Source organism: Cydia amplana, chromosome 2 (genome assembly GCF_948474715.1).
Source record: "Cydia amplana chromosome 2, ilCydAmpl1.1, whole genome shotgun sequence".
Classification (NCBI taxonomy): Eukaryota; Metazoa; Arthropoda; class Insecta; order Lepidoptera; family Tortricidae; genus Cydia; species Cydia amplana.
The window spans coordinates 4,386,612-4,411,281 of record NC_086070.1 but is presented as its reverse complement, the minus strand read 5'-3'; the positions used below and the strand labels follow the sequence as shown (position 1 = coordinate 4,411,281).

At 35.9% G+C, this 24,670-nt stretch overlaps 1 protein-coding gene across 34 annotated transcripts in view; it reads left to right on the top strand.

The window, feature by feature from the left end:
* The window catches only part of LOC134661654 (protein tramtrack, beta isoform), a 506,900-nt gene that overhangs the window by 80,218 nt on the left and 402,012 nt on the right, over window positions 1-24,670 (top strand). Inside the window, exons 5-6 of one of the 34 annotated variants that reach the window (XM_063517842.1) lie at window positions 14,576-14,743; window positions 15,005-15,240. The exons of 30 other annotated variants lie outside the window; for them this stretch is intronic. In XM_063517842.1, coding sequence (XP_063373912.1) covers window positions 14,576-14,743; window positions 15,005-15,231 — 395 coding nt within the window. In that variant the 3' untranslated portion in view covers window positions 15,232-15,240. Of the gene's footprint in view, window positions 1-3,792; window positions 4,057-6,838; window positions 7,693-11,589; window positions 12,504-14,575; window positions 14,744-15,004; window positions 15,241-24,670 lie in introns of those variants that run through there. 3 more of the 34 variants (XM_063517804.1, XM_063517836.1, XM_063518074.1) reach the window with 3 other exon arrangements.

The following is a 24,670-nucleotide window of genomic DNA, read 5'->3' as shown; positions in this document are numbered from 1 at the left end:
TATTGTACTTTAGACATTTAAATAGTAGGTTGATTAACCGTAGGACATGTATCTTTAGGAATTTCGTACATTAGACATTTTGATTTTCGATTTTCTGTCTTTAGGAATTTCGTACTTAGGAAATTTGATTTTAGAAATTATGCTACATAACCTTTTGTACTAAGAGGTTATAATTTAAATTATCTGGCTTTGATTATATTCTTATAATGCTGCATGAGAGGACTGTTTAAGTCAAGAAAATACTGGAACTTATATCTATAATAAATTATACGACTTCCAGCAGAAGTGGATTGCGTGTATGAGCGGCGCGGGCGCCTGTTCTCTTTCCACGACCTTGAGATCGTGCTGCACCAGTGCTCCAGTGATTAACCTGCTCCATGAAGAAACTCTGGCTGTTGGGGCTGAAAGGTCCTTGATTAGCGAACTCGTACCGGAAAACGCAGGTCCCACACCACCGCATTCCGTGTTCTATAAGACAATCTGGTCTAGATCTTAGAACTGTTGGATGAAGGGAGCATGCATTGAACGTGCATGTTCCATTGGATATGATGATGTTTGTCTTCATTGTTCGTACCTGCGGCATAGACGCAAAAATCAGTGTTTTATGCTACACAAATATAAGAGGATGATGATGATTTGACGGCATCCTAGTCTAGTCGGTAGTGCATTTATTTGTGTGTATATCACAAATATGTTCCTGATTTAAGGATGTTTTCTATGTATTCAATATGTATATGGTTATAACTACACTGATTTTTACTCATTATTATTCACAATGACGGGACTTTAATTTAATTATTATTTTTAATTTAATTTTACGCGATTAAGTCCCGTCGTTGTGAATAATAATGGTTATAACTATATATTATAAATATTGTCGTCTAGTACCCATAACACAAGTCTTTATAAGAGATTATTGTGGGACGAGGTTGATCTGTGTAAAGTTGTCCTTTAATATTTACTTATTTATTATTTATTTATTTACTCAATAAAAATATTCTACGTAATCATCATGCAAGGCGCAAAGTTTTACGGGTTTGTTCTTAATTTAGATTAGAAAGTTTTACTAGTGTTTTTATAATATTAATCATGAACATCACTTTAGTTATTAGTAGGTAATTTATTAATAACGATATTATAAAAGTTACGATAGATTAAAAGATATTGGCAATATAGGTACAGAAAAAATCTGTCTAGACTTATTCAAATAAGCAAAGCTGACCATTTAATTATAAATCTGGTCGGAGAAATAATGTTTAGAGGCCTTAATGGCGACAATAACTATAAATTATGCAGCTTTTTTAACAAAGCTAATAGACGCGTAATGTAATCGCTAGCGTAAGGTTTGAAATAAAATGTAATAGTTTTAAGAATAAGACAATATTAATCATTGTAGAAACAGGTACAGTTAGCATCATAAGTAACGGATCAGACTACGCGTCGAAAGTACGTATAGCCATTCTCGTATTTAACAAAAATATATAAAGTGCCTGTATACGGAAATATACACTGTTACAGATACCTAAACACGCAAACCGTAGAGATATTTCTCTATCTGGAATTCCAGGAAGGCATATACTTTTAGAACGTTATTTCATCCGCTTTTACTGATGCTGATTCTACAGTATTACGGTGTACTGACATTTAAGTGAACTGAGGTTGTGACCGGCTCGATGTCACGATCGTGACTTTGACTAGGTACTTGCCATGATAACTAGGTATAACACGCCATTAAAAGGATACAATTTGTAGGAAAGGCAATGTAAATATGTATAGTAAAATGTAATTTTAATAAATAGTAAATTTTTAGTTGAAGAAATCTCAGGCATCGATTTTTGATTGACTAAACTAACCAGTACCAGTAGTTATTTAATATGCACTTTCTCTTAATAATAATGTTGTGTTAAGTTCATGTTGAAGAACCTGGCCGCTTTAGCCGCTTAGCAACATTTACTGTACTATACGCCATAAGTTGTACTGTTTTATGATTATTGAGATTTTTATCTAGTCTACAAGTCAATAATTATTTAATTATTAAGTATTTGCTTTGTTAAATCGTGTGTGATAATGGAGTGCTTCCGAGCTTTGCTCTATATTTAAGTCCACAAAGTGTCATATTCTATAAGGCTATTTGCGGTGCAGTAGGTACCGCTTTATGAACCAAATATAAAATGTTCCTTTTTTATTAATTTTGTTGCTTACATTGTGTGGTATCTTTAAAAGATATATCGTTAAGTATTCCCAAGTGTGGTTTTGGTGACAGATTGTTTGTTTTTCATTAAACTAGAATAAATTGATATGTGCTGATATGGCTTATTATTTTACTCAACACCTACTATGTTATGCCTCACGGCTTACATCACAATTACATACATTTACATTACTATATTAAAAATTAAAAATATCTGCCTAATACCTACCTACGTAGAATTAAAATCTCTTTACCCAAACTTTAATATTTCAGTAACTCGTCGTAAAAAAAAGAAGATAAAAAGAAAGAAAAAAACTGTAGCCCACAAATTTGCACCCGAAGAAATAATGGTAGACCCTGAAGTTCACAGGTTCAAGCCTGACGACGGCGCTCGCCTCGACAGCTACGGTCATTTCGCCGTTTACACCACGTCTGGCCGCTGTAAGCTGTGCGTTCAAAAGAAAACAACAGTCAAGTGCAACAAGTGTGAACACAGGTTGTGTTTCACTTCTAAAAGAAATTGTTTTCTTTTGTATCATACTAATCAGTAATTGTTGATGTTCGTTTTGTATTGTTATTTAACATGCAATAAAATTTCAATTTATAATCGTTAAAATGTGTATTCAGTCTTATAATAATTACAATCACATGTATTAGATATTTGGGTCAGTATTTAATGAATAGGTAGATAAACGTAGCAATTTACCATTTCAGTAGAACAGCTTAACATTTCAGCACATCGACGAAAAAAACTGACGAAGAAAAGAAAGAAAAATAATCCGACTACTAAATGTAACAATCGTGACACGAAGCTTGTTTCGGAGGCTGTCACTACCGCGGTTTTTAAACGCCAGCCCTTACCCGAAGACGGGATACGACTCGATTGCCACGGACACTTCGCGATGCATACTTCTAAGGGTCGTTGTCGTTTGTGCAAGCGCAAACAAACGATTGTCATGTGCGTCAAATGTGAAGTTAGACTTTGTTTTGTACCTAAAAGGAATTGTTTTCTTTCTTATCACAACAACCAGTGATTGTGGCTGTAAATTGCATTGATAATACTGAGATGAAGGAAATTATGTTGGGAATTAATGTAAAAAATACGTGATTGCGATTGTGATTGTGCTGTCTCAATATTTTATATTGTAATTAAACTATTTAAGTTTTCAATTATTTAACAAGTCACTCTATTTCTATTTATGTACCTACTCAGGGGTTAATCCAGTATTCATTCTCAGTTGGTTGATCCCCTCATTCACAAAAACCGTTCAGTACTTTCAGTAAAATACAGAACATGAATTTCAGTAATACATTGAAAAGAACTGACAAAGAATACATATTATGAAAAATTCACAAATTTTACCCACAAACTAAACTTACAGGGTTGGGCAGATTAAGTATCCGAGTTTCAAATAGCCATAAAATTAAAACAAATCTTCAGATATAAAAATTATTTTAAACGGGCTATGTTCACTTAAATAAATAAAAAACTTAAAAATACCTATCTACAAATTCCTCTGAGGTTTTGACTTTACAACCCAAGCCTCAAAAGCTTTAATACTATCGTAACATAAAATGTTAATCGAGCACAACATTTGCAGAAGTGATAATGATCCCATCCCGCAAAGGCAAGCAAGACCTGCTCATGCTAGAGGGCTACACCTACTCTTTGATGAACAAGACATCGCGCGGGCTGAGGTACTACTGCTCGTCCAAGAAATCGCAGGGCTGTCGCGCCACCGTGTACAGGCTTGCGAATGGTCAGGTCGAGCGGCAGAACACCACGCACTGCCATCCGCGCCCGGATTATGTTTACAAAAATGGCAACTATATTAAAATTTAAGATTAATGATACTAGTCACACGCTCTTGGCATTGTAGTTGCAGATATTTCCCACTGGCTCCCATGTCCATTCTAGTGAGGAGGATGTCCCCCATAAAATATATCTCTATATATCAAGATGAAAATTACTGGCGACGCTCGATTTGCATTCGCTGACAACTTGTGATTCAATGTATTTCTTGGTTTTCTTGGTTTGATTTTTTCAAATCTCTTCTTATGCCTACTAGGTATTCCTCTTATTTAGCTTTGTGTGTATTTGTAAGTACCTAACTATGAGTTTGTTTGTGTATTTGCAATTAATAAATTATGATAAATGAGAATAAACCATGCCAAAGTTGTATTTATTGTAATCTTAGAAAAAATATGTGTAGTAAAAAACGCGAATATGTAAATAATCAATTAATATTCTAATAGCAATGCTTATTTAAAAATACTTACAGATGTTGTGCTTCTACCTACGAAGTCCGGCAAAAAGTTTCTTCTCATGGTGGATGGGTACACGTATTCCCAGGTGCACCACACCACCCATTACTTATGCTCATCGAAGCATTTGGGCTGTAAAGCTCGCGTGCAGTACTTAGGGAACTTGCGCGCGCGCCGCCTCTACACTGAGCACATACATCCACCGCCCAAGTATATTTTCAAGAACGGCAGTTATTTCAAGATTTAACTAACCTGATGGACCGGGTACATTTCAAACTACTTTTACTTGTGTAAATTTTATTATAGTTTTTCTCTAAAAAGATTTCTCTTAGGTTTCGTACCTATATATAATATTTGCAATATATTTATTGGATTCTGGAAACCATAGGTAGCAAAATATTTCTACAATATAAGTAATAAAACCTTTTATACATATCTTTTCATATTTTTATTGCAAAACAATTAAATAAATTAAATTAAAAAAATATTAATTAAAAAGTTAGGAAACAAGTTAAAAAAAAAACTAAAGCTAAGTGTATACATGTTAGGTTAGTACATGGTTACCGGGGTACCGCCGCACGCTGGATGCCAGTGATATACTGCATTAAGCACCTATGCGCAGGACCTGTGATCGCTATTTTTTTCCTTCATGTGCTGTCCTACTATTTTTGACATTATTTTCACTTTTGCGACTCTAGATGTCACGACTGGAACCAAACGTCGGCTATGGACGGAAAATATCTTCGCCGAGGCTCGCAAAAGAATATTCAATGGAGAGTCCATTAGAAAAGTTGCTCGTTCTTTTAAACTGAGTGAAGCGAGTCTTCGTAATCGCCTAAAGAAAGGAAAACCAGCAATGTGTGCTGGTAAACCTACGACATTTAATTTTGATATGGAGAAAATCTTTTGCTTTTACGTCAAGAATATGGCTGGACAAGACGGCCTAACTTTGATAAGATTACGAAAATTGGCTTACGAATTTTCTGTCGCACATAACATAAAACATTCATTTAATAAACAAAACAAGATGGCAGGGGTAACATGGGCTCGTGAATTCTTCCGTAGACATCCAGAGATTACTAGACATTCAGGCAAAGGGACTAAGTAATAATATACTCTCATTAAAATTATATGGCAATAAAGATTTTATTTTTCATGTAGGCATATTACAATGCGCTTATGAACGTCAAATAAAGCCACGCTTCAGTGCCATGAAGTTAGCCTGTCTCTTATTGTTATTTACTGTTCTGTATTTGTATTCAAGATATCGAACCACAAGACAGACAGCTGATGTTACTTCAAATAATTGAATAAAAAAGTTACTTTAATATGAATTTTATTTTTTGTTTATTTTGACGATATCGTGTCGTAGGGCACTGTAACCTTTCAATGTAGTGAGATATTAACCCATGTTATCGGCTACGACCGCAACTCAGCGGTGATTGTGGTAAGAAGAATATTCTAACCAATCTATGTATGCTTTTCAGACGAAGTGATAATGATTCCGACACGAAGCGGCAACAAGTACCTCCTGATGCTAGAAGGCTACACGTACTCGCAGATCAACGATACCCCGCACTGGTGCTGCTCGTCGAAGATGAGTGGCTGCAAGGCTCGCCTGAGACGCAGCGGCGACGTCGTTCTGCGCATACATACTGAACACACGCATCCGCCTCCTAAATATGTCGTGAAAAATGGACAGTATTTTAAGATTTAATTGAAAAAGACAAATATATATAACTTATGAACTAAATATAGCTATGAATAATACCTAGATTTAATTATACTTAAATTTAGATTCTTATGGGTTTCTCAGCACCCTGATACGAGTATAATGGTTATGCCTGGCTCATCTATTAATGCATTCGCTGTGGCATTTTATGCAAGTCGTATATATTGCATACTTTGCGTGTGGTTTCATCGACTCCATCCCGAAGTGAACGTGTTAAGACTTCAGTCAGGCTAACGAGGATTCGGATTCGACTGAGTCGAAGGTTTTTCAATGGTTTTACAAATGCAGTTTTTTGTGACATGTCACCGATACGGTACTGGTTTGAGTAGATTTCGGCACATATGCAAAAATTTACCATGTTGTTATGTACAACTGTGGAATGATCTTGTAACGATGCTTTTAGTCATACCTAAGTTATTTTTTGTAATATTTTATTACTTTTGACATAGTGTAAGTAAGACTATAATCAGTTGGTCGGATTAAAAAATGCAATGTTTTAATGTGTACTTATTTATATATTTGTGTATATTACTGACTACAAATGCATAACTAGTTATATAAGGTTAAAATACGTTATTATTTAAACCGTAATCTTTAATTCATTGTACATAAATACAGAATCACTTATTCATTGTAATTATTTTTTGCAGATGTCCAATTCATACCGACGGAGAAAGGCAAATACATTCTGGTGCTACGTGGATACACGTATTCGCAGGTCGGCGGGCGTTTCTTCTACTGCTCTTCCAAACACATGGGCTGTCGCGCGCGCGTGCGCCTCTCCAGCGGCAAGCTGGTGGCCTCCGGCGACAAGCATAACCACGTGCCGCCGTCCCACGCGCGCTGCGGCAACGGTGCCTTCGTCCAACTGCGCCCCCGAGCGCTCCCTGCCCCCGCCTCCACTTCCACAGCGACCGCCACCTCCAGTCTCCTCGCCACAGCAGCTGCACTCCTTCCCTCCCCCCTCACGTCGCCCCGGGCAACCTCCCTCGCCCTGCCCTTGAACTTCCCCAGAATACTCCCGAGAACCGATCTCTGGCTCCGGCCCCCCAACCCAGAAGAAAAGAAAGATCAATAGAATTCAGCGCCCGACTAAACAGTGATACGTTGATAATGAGCAATAATTTATGACTATCCCGTAAGATAGTAGATAAGTCCAGTTATACATTAGGTACATGATAATATGATTATTGTTGATATATTTAGACATAGCTTACTTTTAATTGTTGATCTCTATAATTATCTCAAAATCTATGTAAAAATATTTCGAAAATTGTGCTAAGTATAAGCTACGCTTAGTGATACTTTTTACTCAACGCGATACGTAAATCGGTGATATTTTATATATGTATATTTGAATCGAGCCTTACTATAGTTACAAATCTGTTAGAATACATTTATTATCTATTATTGTAGATTTATTTTATTTTAGTTATTCATTTTTATATAAAATTATTTTAACCTAGAGCAGCTCTTAGGAGAATTAAATGATTTTTACTTTGAATCATGTTCTTTTCACTTTTTTACTACTTAAGTTGAATGTTAGTCAATTCAAACCGTTAAGAGCCAACAGGAGCTGAGATTTAAATATTTTCCGTCTCGCTAACGGAAGCGGCTCCTGAAACTAGTGCGATAAGGACAAGGCGAAAAATCCTGCGTAAAAATCTCAAAAACCGAGGTTTCGTACTCGACTGTTTCCTCCTCCAAAACTTAACCAATCGTAACCAAATTTGGAAATCTAAATGATTATGAAATTATCTGTGTCGGACCGTTTTGCTTTTTTGGCTAATTGATATCAGTTTTGAATACCACGCCTCCCATTGCGGCATAGTCAATTAGGCCATTTTGGCCATTTTTGAAGGGCTCTAGCGCCTTAAATAACAAAAATATCAAAAAAAGCAAAACGGTCCGACACAGATATTGACAATATTAATCTGTGTTGAAAAAATCATTGCTCTAGCGTCAAAACCCACGGAGGAAACAGTCGAGTACGTTTGTATGGAGAAATGACCACTCCTGTTGGCTCTTAATTTAAAATGTAGTAGGCTAGTAGGTACATTTTAAAACATTTTCCTTGTTGCAGGTAGCACTGCGAGGACTACAGCATCCGAAAAAGACCCATTAGCTGGCTGCAATCAGGACAATCAGGTCCCTGTAACCCATGCCGGTTCACAACAATCGACTAAACAACAAAGTCATGTCACGTTACTAGTGGATAAATCCTTATTAGATGCTATTATTGCTAATCAATCGAAAATGATGAGCCAGCTATCGACAATTCAGTCTACTGTAACAAGTTTAAGAGTCACTGTCACTAGACCTACATCATCTACTTCTGAAGAACAATCTTCTAATGAACGGGCTACGTCTGTGCCGCTTTTCCGAAGCCGTGAACCTGTTAAAAATGTGGAAGAATTAGCTGAATTGGAAGCAAATTTAGGCAATGACGACTTTTTCGCGCAGGTAGTTTCTGAAATGAGTGTTATTTGTGGTTCTAGCGGGACATGCAGAGGCCTCGCGGCTTGTCACAGACTTATTGACCATTTTATTACTCGTCAATGCCTCTTACATTGTTCGTGGGCGGGAAACAGTAAAAGTGATATCCAAAAGGTCCCTTTCAAATATTTTAAAAACTTTAGAAATTGTTTCCTTACGCTTGTTAGAGAAACTGACTCTACCTTCTCCGAGCATGACTGCGACGAATTTTTTAAAATCATTTTAAGAAATGCAAAGAAGCGTCTTCAAAGTACGGGACAAAAAATGTCAGCACCTAAAAAGAGAGCGAAGAAAAGCGACTTGAATTTAAAGAAGGAACTTATTGAACATATCACTGATGGTCATAACGTAATGGCAATTCTAGAGGAAGATGTTGACAATTTTCAGAAAATAAATACAATTCCAGACGATAAAGAGGACAGTAACACAGAGGCCCCTGAGAATACTGAATAATATTTAATTAGCATGTTATACATTTTCAGATCCTTTATGTAGTTTATGTAATAATTATTAGCACCCTTTTCAATATTGCGGTCATGTTACTAGGTACTTGTAATACTGGTATCTAATTTAAGATAAAGTATGTCGTAAATTATAAGGCAGTTTATTTATATCTTTTCGCCTAAAGTTTAATAAATAAATATTAATCAAGTTGGTTTATTGTCACAGATTGTCTTCGTAATGTATAAGTTTTTCTGTCCAAGTAAGTAATACCTTATCACTAGGTACTGTATTCATGTTCAAATAACTAAAAAAACACGAATCGTATCAAATCCTGACTAACCCTCATCGTAAACCTTTTAGGGGTGGTGTTGTTACCGACGAGGTCAGGCAAGAAGTTTATGCTCATGGTAGACGGGTACACGTACTCGCAGGACCACCAGACCAGGCACTACCTGTGCTCGTCAAAGGCGAGCGGCTGCAAGGCGCGCGTGCAGTACCTGGGACGACGGCGAGTGAACCGTGTGAACACGGCCCATACGCACCCGGCACCGAACTATGTTTATAGGAACGGCCGCTATATTAGAGTATAGTCTTATGTGTAATTTGTGTTTGTAATCTACCTAAGCATTCAACGATACTGGTAACACTGAAATAAAAGCAGCAAATACTCTGTAATAAAAGTACCTAGCAAGTAACAATAGTAGATTGTTAACCAAGGAGTGAAAGGCACCCATTTCTGCCGAGGTAGTTTGGTGCTCGAACGCAGTGAGAGCGCCAATAGTCCGAGGCTGGAATGATGCCTTTCACCCGAGTTAAACATTCTACTTTTCATTTCGAATACGAGGAAAGTAAAATGCATGTGATTTTAATAAACATGACTGAGTATAAATTTTTATACTGTTTCTCGAGGGTACTTTCAATTAACAATTTAGGTAATCGTTATTTATGGAATGGGGAGTTAAAAATCAGAATGGAAATGGTATAATAAATTCATTTAAAACCTAATTTCAATTGTTTATCTTAAAAAAATGAAAAAATCTTACTTGGAAAGTTAAATGCTCTAGTGCAGAAACGTATCACTTTCTGCACACCTTTTAGAACAATAAAGACCCTCTTTCAGAGCCATTGAGGTATATACAAGAGACGACATCTCGAACAAAATGCTTCTGCACCTCAGAGAAGTGCATGCACTGCACTTCTTTGCTTTTAGTACGTCACCGACCACTGACGAGATGCCACACGTGTACAAAAATTAAAACAAAAAATAATAATTAAAAAATGCCTTCGTGCGTGTTAAAAAGTTGCAACAATAGCACAAGAAAATATAATAAAAGGGATGGAATAACATTTCACCGGTAAGCAATGGAATAACTGTTGTTTTACTATTATTTAGTTTTCAAAGTAAATGTTTGGTCGTAGAAAAAGTATTGTATGGAACGTTGTTTAACTGAGTCAAAAAATACTCGTGGCGTCTTTATTAACAATTTTCGGCTTCGCATGCATGCATGCACTTCTCTGAGGTGCGGAAACATTTTGTTCGAGATGTCGTCTCTTGTAGGTATATACCTCAATGTTCAGAGCATGAGAAATGAAAAAAATATTAAAAAAGCATTGCACAATTGTACAGGAGATTACTCTTTAGCTACGAGACTGCTTTTTGTTGCAAATATTACTGGTATTAAGTTCTTTTGTACTTATTACTTATATTGTACTGTATTAAAATCATGTAGTTTGTACACAATATTCCTTCTTTTGTCTGGCTAATGTATATTGATATAGTTATTCATTCTTATTACTTACTAAAGGTATTACAGATGCTTAATTTACGGAAGTTCAATTTATAACGTCGTGAATTATACTGACAATATAGTAATTGTGGAGTTTATCTCACGTATTTTTATTTATTCCAGGCCGGAGTGCCATTTTTTATATTCAAATAGGTAACTGAAGACTGGGCAGAGAAAAAACTGAAACGAAAATATAATATTAATATCTGACTTACACAGTAAGACTTATTTTCACCACACTCGAAAAGGCTCTCTTTGTAAATTGATAAGAAAGTTGTATTTCATCCACATGAGTGGACAAGTAATCTGATGCAAATTTTGAGTTGTTTGCTCATGTTGGCTGATAGAACTGACATTTAGGTGATGATTTTGAATTATAAATATTTAATAACGTTAATTTGATTTTTATTTGTTATGTTTTACAGTTGTGGTGAATTTTTTTGTGTTCACTCGGGAGTAAGGTTTGTTTAACCCTCGTGCCTTGAAATCCTCGCAACGCTCAAGGTTCCACTTTTCGATAATTGGAATCTTTTAGCATGTATCAATATTAGCACGGGGGTTAAACAACAACTTTGCCCCCGTGTAAAACAAATAACTATTATTGTTAGAATCAATGACACATTAATGTCAATTTCTTTCAAGATGATTAATCAAAAACGTTTTATTTGTCCTAGTGCGAACTATTGTTGGAAAAACGACTACTGCCGAAAGGGATCCATTAGCAGCAAATTGTACACGAGAATATGACGTTCCGCTTACACACAATGCTTCAGATGGCAAACGGCATTATAAAAAACAACAGTCAAATTTAAAAAAATCAACTGATAAAGATTTATTACTGGCACTTCTTTCAAACCAATCGAAGATGATGAGCCAATTATCGACAATACAATCTACTCTGAACACTTCAAGAGCCACTAGATGTAGACCAAGTTTACCCGATGAATCGTCTATTAATGAACAACCATCCGTTCCTACTTTTAGACGAGTGGAACCGGCTAAAAATTTGCAAGAATTTGATGAATTTGAAGTAAATTTAGGTAATGAGGAATTTTTCACTCAGGTAATATCAGAGATGGAAGTAATTTGTGGATCTAGCGGTACATGCAAGGGCCTCGAAGCCTGTTACATACTTATTGACTATTTCATAACCCGCGAATGCATCATGAATTGCTCGTGGGCGGGAAGCAGTAAAACTGATGTCCAAAAAGTTCCGTTTAAATATTACAACAACTTTAGAAAATGTTTCTTAACGCTTGTCAGAATAACTGACTCTACCTTCACTGAACAAGATTGCGACAACTTTTTTAAAAATATTTTGAAGAATTCGAGGAAGCGCTTCCAGAGTAAAGGTTTAAGACGGTCCACTCCAAGAAGAAGAATAAAAAAAAGCGATTATAATTTAAAAAGGGAACTGATTAAACATGTAACTGGCAATTACGACGAACCGGAAACGCATATTTTGTCGATCTTAGACGAAGAAAATGACAATTCTGATGAGGGAGATGCGCTGGAGGACAACAATGACGAAAATAATGAAGAAACTGATGCAGTAGATGAGACAACTGAATAAAGTAATGTTGATATGCTGATGCATGCTTCATTCCGTGTATACTAAGTATTATAAATGATAAACAAATAATAATAATGCGTTTAACTGCGTTTCAACGCTCATTAATATAAATTAAAATAATCTTACACCTTTACTTTAACGTATTTATACTCGTACCCCCTAATTCATAAACGTTTACTAAAGTTGACAAGCCGATAATAATCGTTTGTCCCTTTCTATCATACCAATACGTCGGAAAGGGGCAAATGATTATTATCGGCTTGTCAACTTTAGTAAACGTTTATGAATAAGGGGGGTAGTTGTCGACATGTCCTAGTTAGTATGCCAAACGTATATGACGGATAATTCAGTAAAACTTTGTATGTAGTATTAGTATTATAATCACTTTTTTTCATTCATGAATAAATTGTCTTTAATGTACCTGATGTTGTTCATTCAATTAATTTATTTTTTCTATATGATATATAAGAAGTAGCAGAAAAATACTTGTTCGTGCATTCTATTAGCTAAAAGACATGTTAATTTAAGTTAACTTAATCATAATGCAATTTATTTTAGGAGATGCTGTATTTTACCACACACAGAAAGGTCACTTGGGAGTCAAATACAACAATAATACGTACCACAAGAACTACGAAGGAAGCAACGGCATCATATCTTGGAGATGTACTTTTAAAGGGTGCAGAAATAGGATCAGGACGCAGGGTTTGGCGGTTATAAGTAACTTTCGATCACATACTCACGATGAAGAATAATTTCAATAATTTGGTCTGTTTAAATAATAAATTGTGTGTATTATTAACTATTTCTTATAAGGAACAAGTGGCAATTAATGGAAAAAATATTGCGTCTCGAAAATAAACATTTATAAATAGCTATAACATAATTTTTTTAACTCTACCAATAGAGTAAGTAACAGTTGTATTTGTCAACTGTTTCGTCGATCTGATATAGTATTTATAGTATTTATTTCTGGTATGATTAAAAAAATCTTAATTGATCACATTGATAAACATTTTTTTTAGATGAACAGACGTCAGTCCTATTGAACCTATGTTAACTGATTTGACCTACCTGTATAATTACATAACATTGTAATTTATTTTAGGGGAAGGCGTATTTTACACGACCAGCAAAGGTAAATTAGGCGTAAAATACAAAAACAACAACTATCACAAGAACTACGAAGGAAGCAACGGCGTCATATCATGGATATGCAGTTTTAAAGGATGCAATAATAGAATCAGGACGCGTGGTCTAGCGGTTATAAGCAGTGCCCGAGCTCATAGTCATAATGAGGCATCGTAAACTGGCTAACTAAGAAACAATGAAGTAACGACTCATGTCATGTATAATCATTAAATATGTATGCGTAGATATGTGAAAATGCTTTCCACAAGTGATGAACTAAGTAAGTGCCATAGAATATTAAGTAACTACGTGATGTTACTGATATTAGAAGTCTGTGACGCTACTTTTTTTATTTGTTTCAATCTTAAGAGCCAACAGGAGTGGTCATTTCTCCATACAAACGTACTCGACTGTTTCCTCCGTGGGTTTGAAGCTAGAGCAATGATTTTTTCAACTCAGATTAATATTGTCAATATCTGTGTCGGACCGTTTTGCTTTTTTTGATATTTTTGTTTTTTAAGGCGCTAGAGCCCTTCAAAAATGGCCAAAATGGCCTAATTGACTATGCCGCAATGGGAGGCGTGGTATTCAAAACTGATATCAATTAGCCAAAAAAGCAAAACGGTCCGACACAGATAATTTCATAATCATTTAGATTTCCAAATTTGGTTACGATTGGTTAAGTTTTGGAGGAGGAAACAGTCGAGTACGAAACCTCGATTTTTGATATTTTTACGCAGGATTTTTCGCCTTGTCCTTATCGCACTAGTTTTAGGAGCCGCTTCCGTTAGCGAGACGGGTATATTTACCTAAAATATTTAAATCTTAGCTCCTGTTGGCTCTTAAGAAACAATTTGTCAGGTATGAAATCCCAATTAGTCATTATTATCAGTTTAGTTTGTTTAGTTTAGGTTATATGTGACGAGTAGAAACGTAACACCAATTTAACATTTCAGGAGCAGTATTTTACACAACCAAAAGAGGCAATCTCGCTGTAAAATACGACCATAGCGTGTATTATAAGAATTATGAAGGCAGCAACGGAGTTACGTCATGGAAATGCAGTTTTAAAAAATGCAATAGTAGACTTCGAACTAATGGTTTAACTGTTGTGAGCAGCATCGGTATTCATGATCATTCCGAGGAGTAGACAAGTATTGGTAGCAATTTCACCTTATTGATAGGCAAAGCGAGTATACTCGTCGCCAGTTAGTGGTTTGTGATGATTAAAACGTAGGCAGCTTAATTTATTGTTTGAAGTGTGTTTGATAAATGGTATTGCAAAATAATGTTGTGGCGATGTTTGTTTCTTCCTTTGTCTTTTTATTTTCTGATCATGAATATAATACTCTATATGCAATTATTGTAATGTTTTCCTATTTCAGCGGTGGCCAGGTTCGTAAGAAGCACCAAAGGGACCTTGATACTCGAGTACGATGGGAACCGATATTTGAAGAATTATCAGAATAGGGACCGGATCTCGTGGCTCTGCAACAAGTACAAGTACGGGTGCAAGGCGCGAGTGTGCACGCTCGAGGGAATGATCGTCAGTGTCAAGAACCTCCACACTCACGAGGACAAGCGCTACACATCTAAGCTTGGTGGTTTTTAGATGAAATTTCCACAATCGATATTAAACTTTCGTGAGACATATTTTAAACTGTTTAGACGGCAACGGTTTCACTCACTTGAATTCAATAGCGACTAAAAATTCAAGTGAGTAAAACCCTTGTCGTCTAAACAGTTTAAATTTCCACAATTTTACTTAATATATACGCTTAAATTAGCTTAGTAGTTAATCACTAGTCAGATGGCAACTTTAACAAATTTAAAAATATTTTTAGCTTGCAAAATTCGGCGTAAAATAATGTAATATTATTGTCGTAGTTTCGTAGTTTTAAAGTTAATAATGAATACGAGGGGTGTTCAAAATATTCTCGGTATGAGAATGAAAACAAACAAGTACGAAAAGTTTGATATTTTTATTTTTCAATATACTCCCCCCCTATGTTCATACACTTAAAAGATCGATCAATTATTTTTTTTAATCCCTCGTAAAAATATTTTTTATCTTTCGTGTAAAAATGCTCCTCCACTGCCGCCTTCAATGCTTCATCGTCAGAAAATTTATTTCCACGCAGATCCTTTTTAAGATTGGGGAGCAAAAAGAAGTCGCTGAGGGCTAAGTCCGGACTATACGGTGGGTGAGTAACAGTTTTAAACCCACATTCAACAATAGCTGCCTTGGCAATATGAGCAGTATGGACGGGGGCGTTGTCATGCAGAAGCAGAATACCTTTGGTTAACTTTCCTCGCCTCTTTTCTTTAATTACATCCTTTAATTGACGTAGAATGTTAGCGTAGTACTGTCCTGTGATATTTACACCTTTTTCTTTATAATCGATTAGTAATACTCCTTCACAATCCCAAAATATCGTGGCCATGACCTTGCCAGCTGAAGGGATGACCTTGAACTTCTTGGGATGAGCTGAACCCTTAATGTGCCACTGCATGGACTCTTGTTTACTCTCTGGGTCATAATGATGAACCCAGGTTTCATCTCCAGTAACTATTCTTTGCAGCACCTCATCAGGATTTTCACCGCACAGGTCAATAAAATCGGAACAACAAGCTACACGCATGTCTTTTTGAAGCCGAGTCAGCATTCGCGGAACCCATCTTGCACTTACTTTTGACATATTAAGATGGTCATGTATAATATCATGTACGGTACCAATAGAGAGATTGGTTACTTGTGCTATAGATTTTACCTTCACTCGACCATCTTCCAATATAAGTTTTTCCACTTTATCAATATTTTCTTGTGAAGTAGCTACTACAGGCCGGCCAGGTCTAGGGTCATCTTCAATACTCTCCCTTCCGCGTTTAAACTCGCTTGACCACTTTTGAATGGTAGATAAAGAAGGAGCAGACTCACGGTAAACACAATCCATTTCCTCTTTTATGGTTTTTTGATTTTTACCCTGTTTTGTCAAGAATTTTATCACGCATCGATGTTCTAATTTAGTTAACATTGTCAATTCGCACATGATGTTCATGTTTGTTCAGCAATTGCAGAAAAACAAAAGACCATCTCGGTTCGAATTATACTTTTTTTTAATGTCAATGAATAAACCTTAGCGGCCAGTAACGAAAGAAATTTTAGAAGAGGTCGTAAGATATCAATACCGAGAATATTTTGAACGCCCCTCGTATATTTGTCCCTCTAGGCGTCTTATTTCTAAAAAAACTATCTTCTAGTAAACGCGTTAATACTTAGAATTGAATCTTTTCTTAACTTATCAAGTATTACTAATTTTAAGGTTTCGTAATCGATTTTTATAGTTTTACAATTTTCTGATTTTTGTGAGTGAATTACAATTTAGATGACCCATGTGGACTTTGCAACAATTTTAATTATTAATTGTATAAGTACTTTACTTGATAAATTACGTATTTTTAATTATTGGATATATAAACCTTAATAAAATCACTACTTCTGAAAGTTTAATTTGTGTTTGATGTTTGTTCTTTGTTTTGTCATAAATATTAAGCGGTTTTGGTGGTCCTCAAAACGACTCTGAATAGATTCCAGGTATATTCAGACAAGTAAAGGAACCACGATGCTGGTATGCGGCGGTTTCCGCTTTTCGAAAAACTATCAGAACAAGGATAGAATCTCCTGGAAATGCAACCGGCCTGCTTGCAATGCGCGCGTCTGCACCATCGAAGGGCAGATTATTGGTCTCAAAAATAATCACAACCATGGTGATTAAATATATATATTTAATATATATATATATATATATTTATTGTATACATATACGTATATATTATTGTTGTATATATATTTATTATATCTTCACATTACATTTATATTTGTGCCTATTAATTTTAAGCATCAAGTTTTAGTGTTCTTTATATACCCCGCACCAACTATGTTTCTCTGTTTGGCCTAAAGGTTGACTGGTAGAGAATGCCGTGTAGCATTAAGTCCGCCTTTTGTCACTGTATATTTTTACTGTGCAATAAAGTTTAAATAATAATGATAATAATAGTACCTAGACTTGGCTCGCGAGATAACCGCCATGTGGGATGTTGATTCGACGATCATTGTCCCGATAGTTGTTTCAGCGAACGGTCTAATAGCGAAGAGTCTCGACCAACACCTAGAGAGACTCTCGCTGGGTGGTTAGATCAAGGGTCAGATGCAGAAGGCGGTAATTTTGGACACGGCGCGTATAGTACGTCGGTTCCTCACTCTGCGGCCCTGACCACCGGCAGCTTGGGCCCTGCCCCGCTGCCGGCGGCACCCTAGGTTTAGGGTTGCCAGATTGAAAGGCGCTATTATCGGGAAAAAATATAAATTTTTCGGGATTTTGGGCCTTAAGTCGGGAAAAAAACCATTCAAATTAAATTAATTGTATTAAAAACAACGATACCTATTTTACATTATTGGCACTACGTCAGCTTCACTGCCCAATCTCGCCACGCGCGCCCCGCGTGCGACAGTTCGGAACTTGAAATTATTGTTTTATAACGTGATGCTGTTTTTCGGGACAATTTTCACTTTGTCGGGAATCGGTAACACATGCTAAAAATCGGGAGAATCCCGCCGAATCCCGACCATCTGGCAACCCTACCTAGGTTAGGTTTTTTATAATGTGTTTATATATTTTTTGTAATGTTTTGTAAGTGTTTTTATATTTTACTTTTATACTCACATTGTAAAACCCTAACCTAAGACCCTAATTGAATAAAAGAATAATAATAATAATTAAATTGTTTGTAAGAATGAAACATAATTATGTATGTCCTATTTTTTCGTATGTAACTATTTGTGTTGTGTGATGATTAAAATTAGACACCTAGATTTTTTATTGTGTGTTTTTTAAGTCTTCATATCATTCAACACCTTTTCGAAAGTGTTCAGTTACGTAATTTTTTTTGGTTTTGCCGTGTATAAAGTCTAAACTCTTCAACCGAGTATTTCTTTAAAATCTGTGCGTAAAAGGTATGTCGCATTTCTACCAGTTATATTCTCATAATTCCATTTACCTCTGTATTATCATCCAACTTCTTTCTTTGCAGGTACCAATGTGCCCTGGTTTCGGACGTCCAGGATGGGGCGGCCCCAGCTGTGTATGGGGCCGTACCGGTTCTGCGAGCGGTCCCGGCTGGAGTCGAAGGTGACCTGGAGATGCACCAACCAGCCGCGCGGCTGCCGCGCGAGGCTCGTCACCGTCAATGATGAGCTGGTTAGGGCGGATAATAGACACAATCATTGAACATATTTATAGGAACCAGTCTGCCGTGGTTTCGGACGTCAAGGATGGCGCGAATAATGGACATAATAATTAAAAAGAGCTAGTCTCTTAGTTACTTTACCTCGCATTGTAGAATGATCAATTGATCAGACTTGCCAAGAAAGCTCCTTTGTAGTACTTAATGGCTATAAAAAAATGGGCTAATGACGCTACATTGCCATCTAATAAAATGCACAAATTTAAATGTGTTAAATAAATTGAGGATTAATAATTTTATGTTCTATAAAGTACTTAAATTGTAATAGCCGTTTGATACCCTTAGGATAATTAATGAGCAAAAATATGAAAAAAGGTACCTTCAACCCTCGAGGACTTTTAGTATGTTTATCTGGACACCACAAGGTATACCTACACCAATTTTTAAAACTAGATTTTAAAAAAAATCCGCAGATGTCTTAAATTTGCTTAGGTTATAAATAATTAGTTAGATACATTAAATGATTATTTTGGTTATAAATTATTTTTTACTACAGCGTACCTCTACCTCTCTATATGCTATATAATACCTACGCGTTGAGCGCCTCTACACCTACAGTTTGACATACTGATCCTGCTATGACTTTGGAGGTCCTCGGTTGAGTACTCGATAAGGTTTAGGTTAGGTAAGGTTTAGGTTAAGGTTAAGGTTTGTGTATTTATCATGAATACCTATTGTTTTCGAGTGATAAGGATGTCTACTTCATTTCCTTCAAATATTTATTCAATACTTCTCTACCAATGAGCATTTTTCCTTTTTTTTTTCAATATTTTTGAAGTGTGTAAAAAAATCAATGATCTGAAATAATTGTTACAAACATATCATTGGATTGAAAAATCTTAAACAACGTATCTGTAATTTTTAGGGATGTCACAAGGAATCAAGTTTGAAACGACGATATTCGGCAACCCGATTATCTGCTGGGGCAACCATCGGTTCATCAAGAAGCTGGGGCGGCGGAACAAGACGTGGTGGGAGTGCACGGCGAGGAAGACCCGCGGGTGCCGGTGCGTGGTCGTCACCTCGGAGAATAGATTGGTTAAAGTCAACGGGTGGCATAATCATTAGAGATGATCTGGCTTAAAGCCTGAGTCACTTCGCCATATGGGCCGACAGTTATGTTTAGCAGGATATAGAGTTTAAAGGACGCCTCACGTGATAGCCCGATGTTTTTCGATTATGGTTACATTTTGTAACTATTATCTATTTCTGTTGTAAAAATAAAGATATCAAGGCTGTTCCATATTATTGTTGATCTCAAGATTTTTAAAGTTTACACGATAAGTGTTCTTGCCTTTCTAATCATAATTTTTTGTTTCAATGTTGACCTTCGTCTTCGGCTGTAGTTTAATCAAAATGTTACACAACATTATAAATTTGTACATTTTGATTTCATTTTTGAAGTTTATATTATTTTATGTTAGACGCTTTAATTCTCATTATTATGTATAATTGTTTTGAAAAAACTACATATTTAAACCTTTATTACTGCCAGTATTTTTATGGTTAATGTTTTAATTAGTAACAAATCTACTTCCTTATATATACAGAATCATAGTCTTAGACCTTAGTCCTAGCCTTTAGAATACCTACATATTAAATAATATGTTCGACGTTACGAAATTATCTTAAATCCATTTAAAAAAATATATAGATTTTTAAGTACCTATACTAAAGTGTCATTCAATAGAACTTGCTAACTATGTAAACAAACCGCCATACTAAAATTGACGCTGAATGTCAAATTACTAGTAACTTTTGTTTACATAGTTAGCAAGTTCTATTGAATGACAGTTTAGTAAAATCTAGAAAAAAGAAAACAATGTTACATTAGTCAAGCCTAAATGGCTTATGTAGTTAGTATTTTTTCTAGGAAAATGGTTTATAGGTAATTCTTTGAAATATTCTAGTCGTAATTTCTGAAAAATTAAAACATACTCAGCACCGTCTTATTTCATTATATCTGTTCCTCAAGTGAGCATTATGCATGATACATCATAGTAAACTAACTGGAGCGGCATGGCAATCTGACATTATTGATAAGTTTTTACTCTCGGTATATCAATAAATTTAAAAATTAAAAGCGAACCTAGCTCTTTAACCGACTGTCTTTTCCAGAACCTCAGTTCGGGTTGTCGCAGCGCGGCAACCTGGTCGTGCAGATCGGGGAGTGGCGGTTCAACAAGCACGCCTGCTGGGGCTCCAAGGTGCGCTGGACGTGCATCAAGAAGAAGAGCGGCTGCACGGCGGCCATCACTACTATTGACAATGTTATTGTTAAGACTTTGGGAGCCCATAATCATTAGATACTTAGCGTGAGGAGGTGCTTGGTTGGGCTTATGTAACGGCCGCGTGGACCCGGCTTTACTTATGGTGACTTTAAAATATGTTTAGCTGTTAAAATCGTCGGCCATATTGTTTTTGTAGGTACTTAAATATAACTTCGTTTATAGTTTCCTTTAGAGAACGATGAACTTTATATCCGTTAAAAAGGCACTCGTCGAGGTAGTGTACTTAACTGAAATTAACTATCTACTTATATCTTTAAGTGGACTTGTAAGTATAGTTGAGGTTCTATCCTAAAATTACCTAAACCTAGGTTTTAGCATGGTTGCATTTTAGTTTAAATCTTCCTCTAATTAAAATGTTGTATAAGAATACTTTTAAGTGATATCTACACAGTAAACTTTATGAATCTTTTAAAAACATTGTTTTATACACACTTTTAAGTTTCCTGGTGGTTAGCTTACTCCTAAATGAAATTAGCTATCATATTTACAGATTTATTCAATTTATAATTTTTTAAATATACACAAAATCACACACACCCACATACATACACACACACACACACACACACAAAAACCACACACACACACACACACACACACACACACACACACACACACACACACACACACGCACACACACACACACACTGTACTTATCAGTTTTAGATTTAAGCTATATTATTGCATTTATTACAGAAGTATTAAGGTGACAAAATTAATGTAAGACTAATTGATGTAATAGTTATTGTTCCAGTTTGCGTCAAAGCCAATTTTAGATTTTAGAAGTAGTAGTTCTTTATAAGAATGTTCTGGTACTCGAATTTCTCTTACAATTTTACATAATAAATACGATGAATAGTCGCTCATGTTATATGTATCGTTGGTATATTATTGACGTAGCAAATATAATCGTAGTTTTAGATTTTCATTCAATAAATCATGAATAATACCTTTGTTATTATTTAAAACGTCATCCAGCAACATTAATATAATTAATATTACACAGGTATTAACAGGCAAATATTTGTATCTTATATATGTCGGAGGCAGATCGTAAAATCGGCCATATCGAGATATTCCTAGGCATACCATGAAACGCCGCCATATCAAATAAGTAGGGTGTGATATTCCTAGGCATATCATGAAACGCCGGCATTTCATGATCTGCCTAGCGCGACCACCAGCCATATCGTGCAAACCTCAATGGGTGATATTCCTAGGCAGATCATGAAACGCCGGCATTTCATGATCTGCCTAGCGACCACCAGCCATATCGAGCAAACCTCAAGGCTCAAAAGGAACGTAAACTTGTATTAAAAAGTACGATCTGGCAACATTGGACTCGGACGCAGCGCCATATAGAATGCAGCGCCACCAGTGGCAAAAAATGCAATTATTTTACGATTCGATCGGTATGAATGAAGTTAGGAATTCGACGAATACATTGCTCCCATCGATCTGCCGAATCTTTTATAAGACAGATCGTGATATGTCTGAGTTAATTTTAGTCAGATCATGAAATGGCGGCGTTTCATGATATGCCTAGGAATATCTCATCAATTATTTTACGATGCGCCCGGTATGAAGCTAGGAATATCAACGAATACATTGGTCTGACCGATCTGCCGCCTCTTTTATAAGGCAGATCGTGATACGCCTGGGTTAATCTTAGTCAGATCATGAAATGGCGGCGTTTCATGATATGCCTAGGAATATCGCGATATGCCCGATCTTACAATCTGCCGCCGACATATACATAGTGGCTGATACTTTTTACAATTGGTTTTATTAGCGCTACTATTAATGATATCCCCGGGCAGGCATTTAACCAAGATTATATTTTTAGATCTGAACCCTGTGTTCGCCCAATCTCAGCGCGGCAACCCAGTGATCATGATCGGGCAGTACCGGTTCAACCGGGTGAACAAGTACGGCAGTCGCACGCGCTGGGTCTGCGTCAAGGCCAAGGCGGGTTGCCGGGCGTCGCTGCACACCATGGACAACGCCATCGTACGCGTGTGGGGTTTTCATGATCCGATGGCGCATACTAGCGCCAATCGGTTTTAAATTCTAGTTATAAGTCCACAAGGTACTTATAGAAAATAATAAAATTTACAGGCTCACGGACTGTGTAGATATTTAGTTTTAGGAGCTCCGTCTTATGCCTTTCCTCGATTGTTAGAAATTTTACTCGCTTCGATGGACTTCAACTCTAACCTAGTTAAAAGAAAACAGATCAGTATATTTATTTTATCTAGGTAGGTATGTCGCATCCTTTGCTACTGTTTTAAGGAAGAGTCTTAGAAGATAACCATCGTCGTTTTATCACAGAATAAAACCTTAACGTTGATATTGGTTTTTATGCCTTGTGGAAAGCTTCAGGCCTTCTACATAGATATCTATTATGAAGCTAAATGTTTCGATCTTGTTGGTACCTAAGAATTCATTTTTACTCCAAACATTTGTAAAATTGCAGTCCTTAGGTTTTATATACAAAATCAAACTGTAGCTTCATATTGATATTGGGCCAAGAGCGAATGATAAAATGTAATGATCAAAAATGTAGCGATCTCGCACTCAATTGTTGTTAATGATGCATATCGCGTGCATTTGCAATAATACATTTATAATACATTTTACACACTTTAAATCATGATACATTCATTCATAGTATTTTGTTTAGAATCGGATGAAGTAATATTTAAATAAAAAAAAACTTATTAAGCAATTATCTTGTATTAAATAAAATATCTGGGAGACCGAGCTTTGCTCGGTAAACATATAAAAACTAAAAATGAGCGTTTTCCCAGAGATAAGACTTAGCTAGATCGAGTTTTTTCCCCAGAAAACCCCCATATATGTACCAAATTTCATCGAAATCGTTAGAGCCGTTTCCGAGATCGCCGAAATATATATACATATAAAAAATAAATAAATAGACGAACAAGAATTGCTCGTTTAAAGGTATTAGATTTATAAGCCTATCCAATTATCTTAATTTATTCTTAAGTAACGCTTAAGTATTAGTTATATTATACGTAGACTTGTCTATATTATATCAGTTTATTTATGATTTGTATTTGTTTTGTTATGTTATATTATATGGCCACTTTACATGGCTCTAGAACAAAGTATTTCAAAGTATCCCTTTTGAGTTCAATGGTTTAGAATCTCCAATCAAACCATGACGTCGGTGCTTTCCAATGTAATCGCAAAAGATTTTATACACGGCGAGGCTTAAGGCTAAATATTAATAGATATGTAGTTAGTGTTACTTATCACATAATAAATTAAGTAGTTTTTTATTCGAATAAATTATGCTAGTAAGTAAGTGTTATAGTGTAAGACAATCCAAGATAACTATAGGGCAATAAACTGTTACACTTAACTAGAAATTACGAAGTTACTACCCTAAATTTAGTGGTGGCGGTAAATAAATGGGTTGCTTTACAGTCA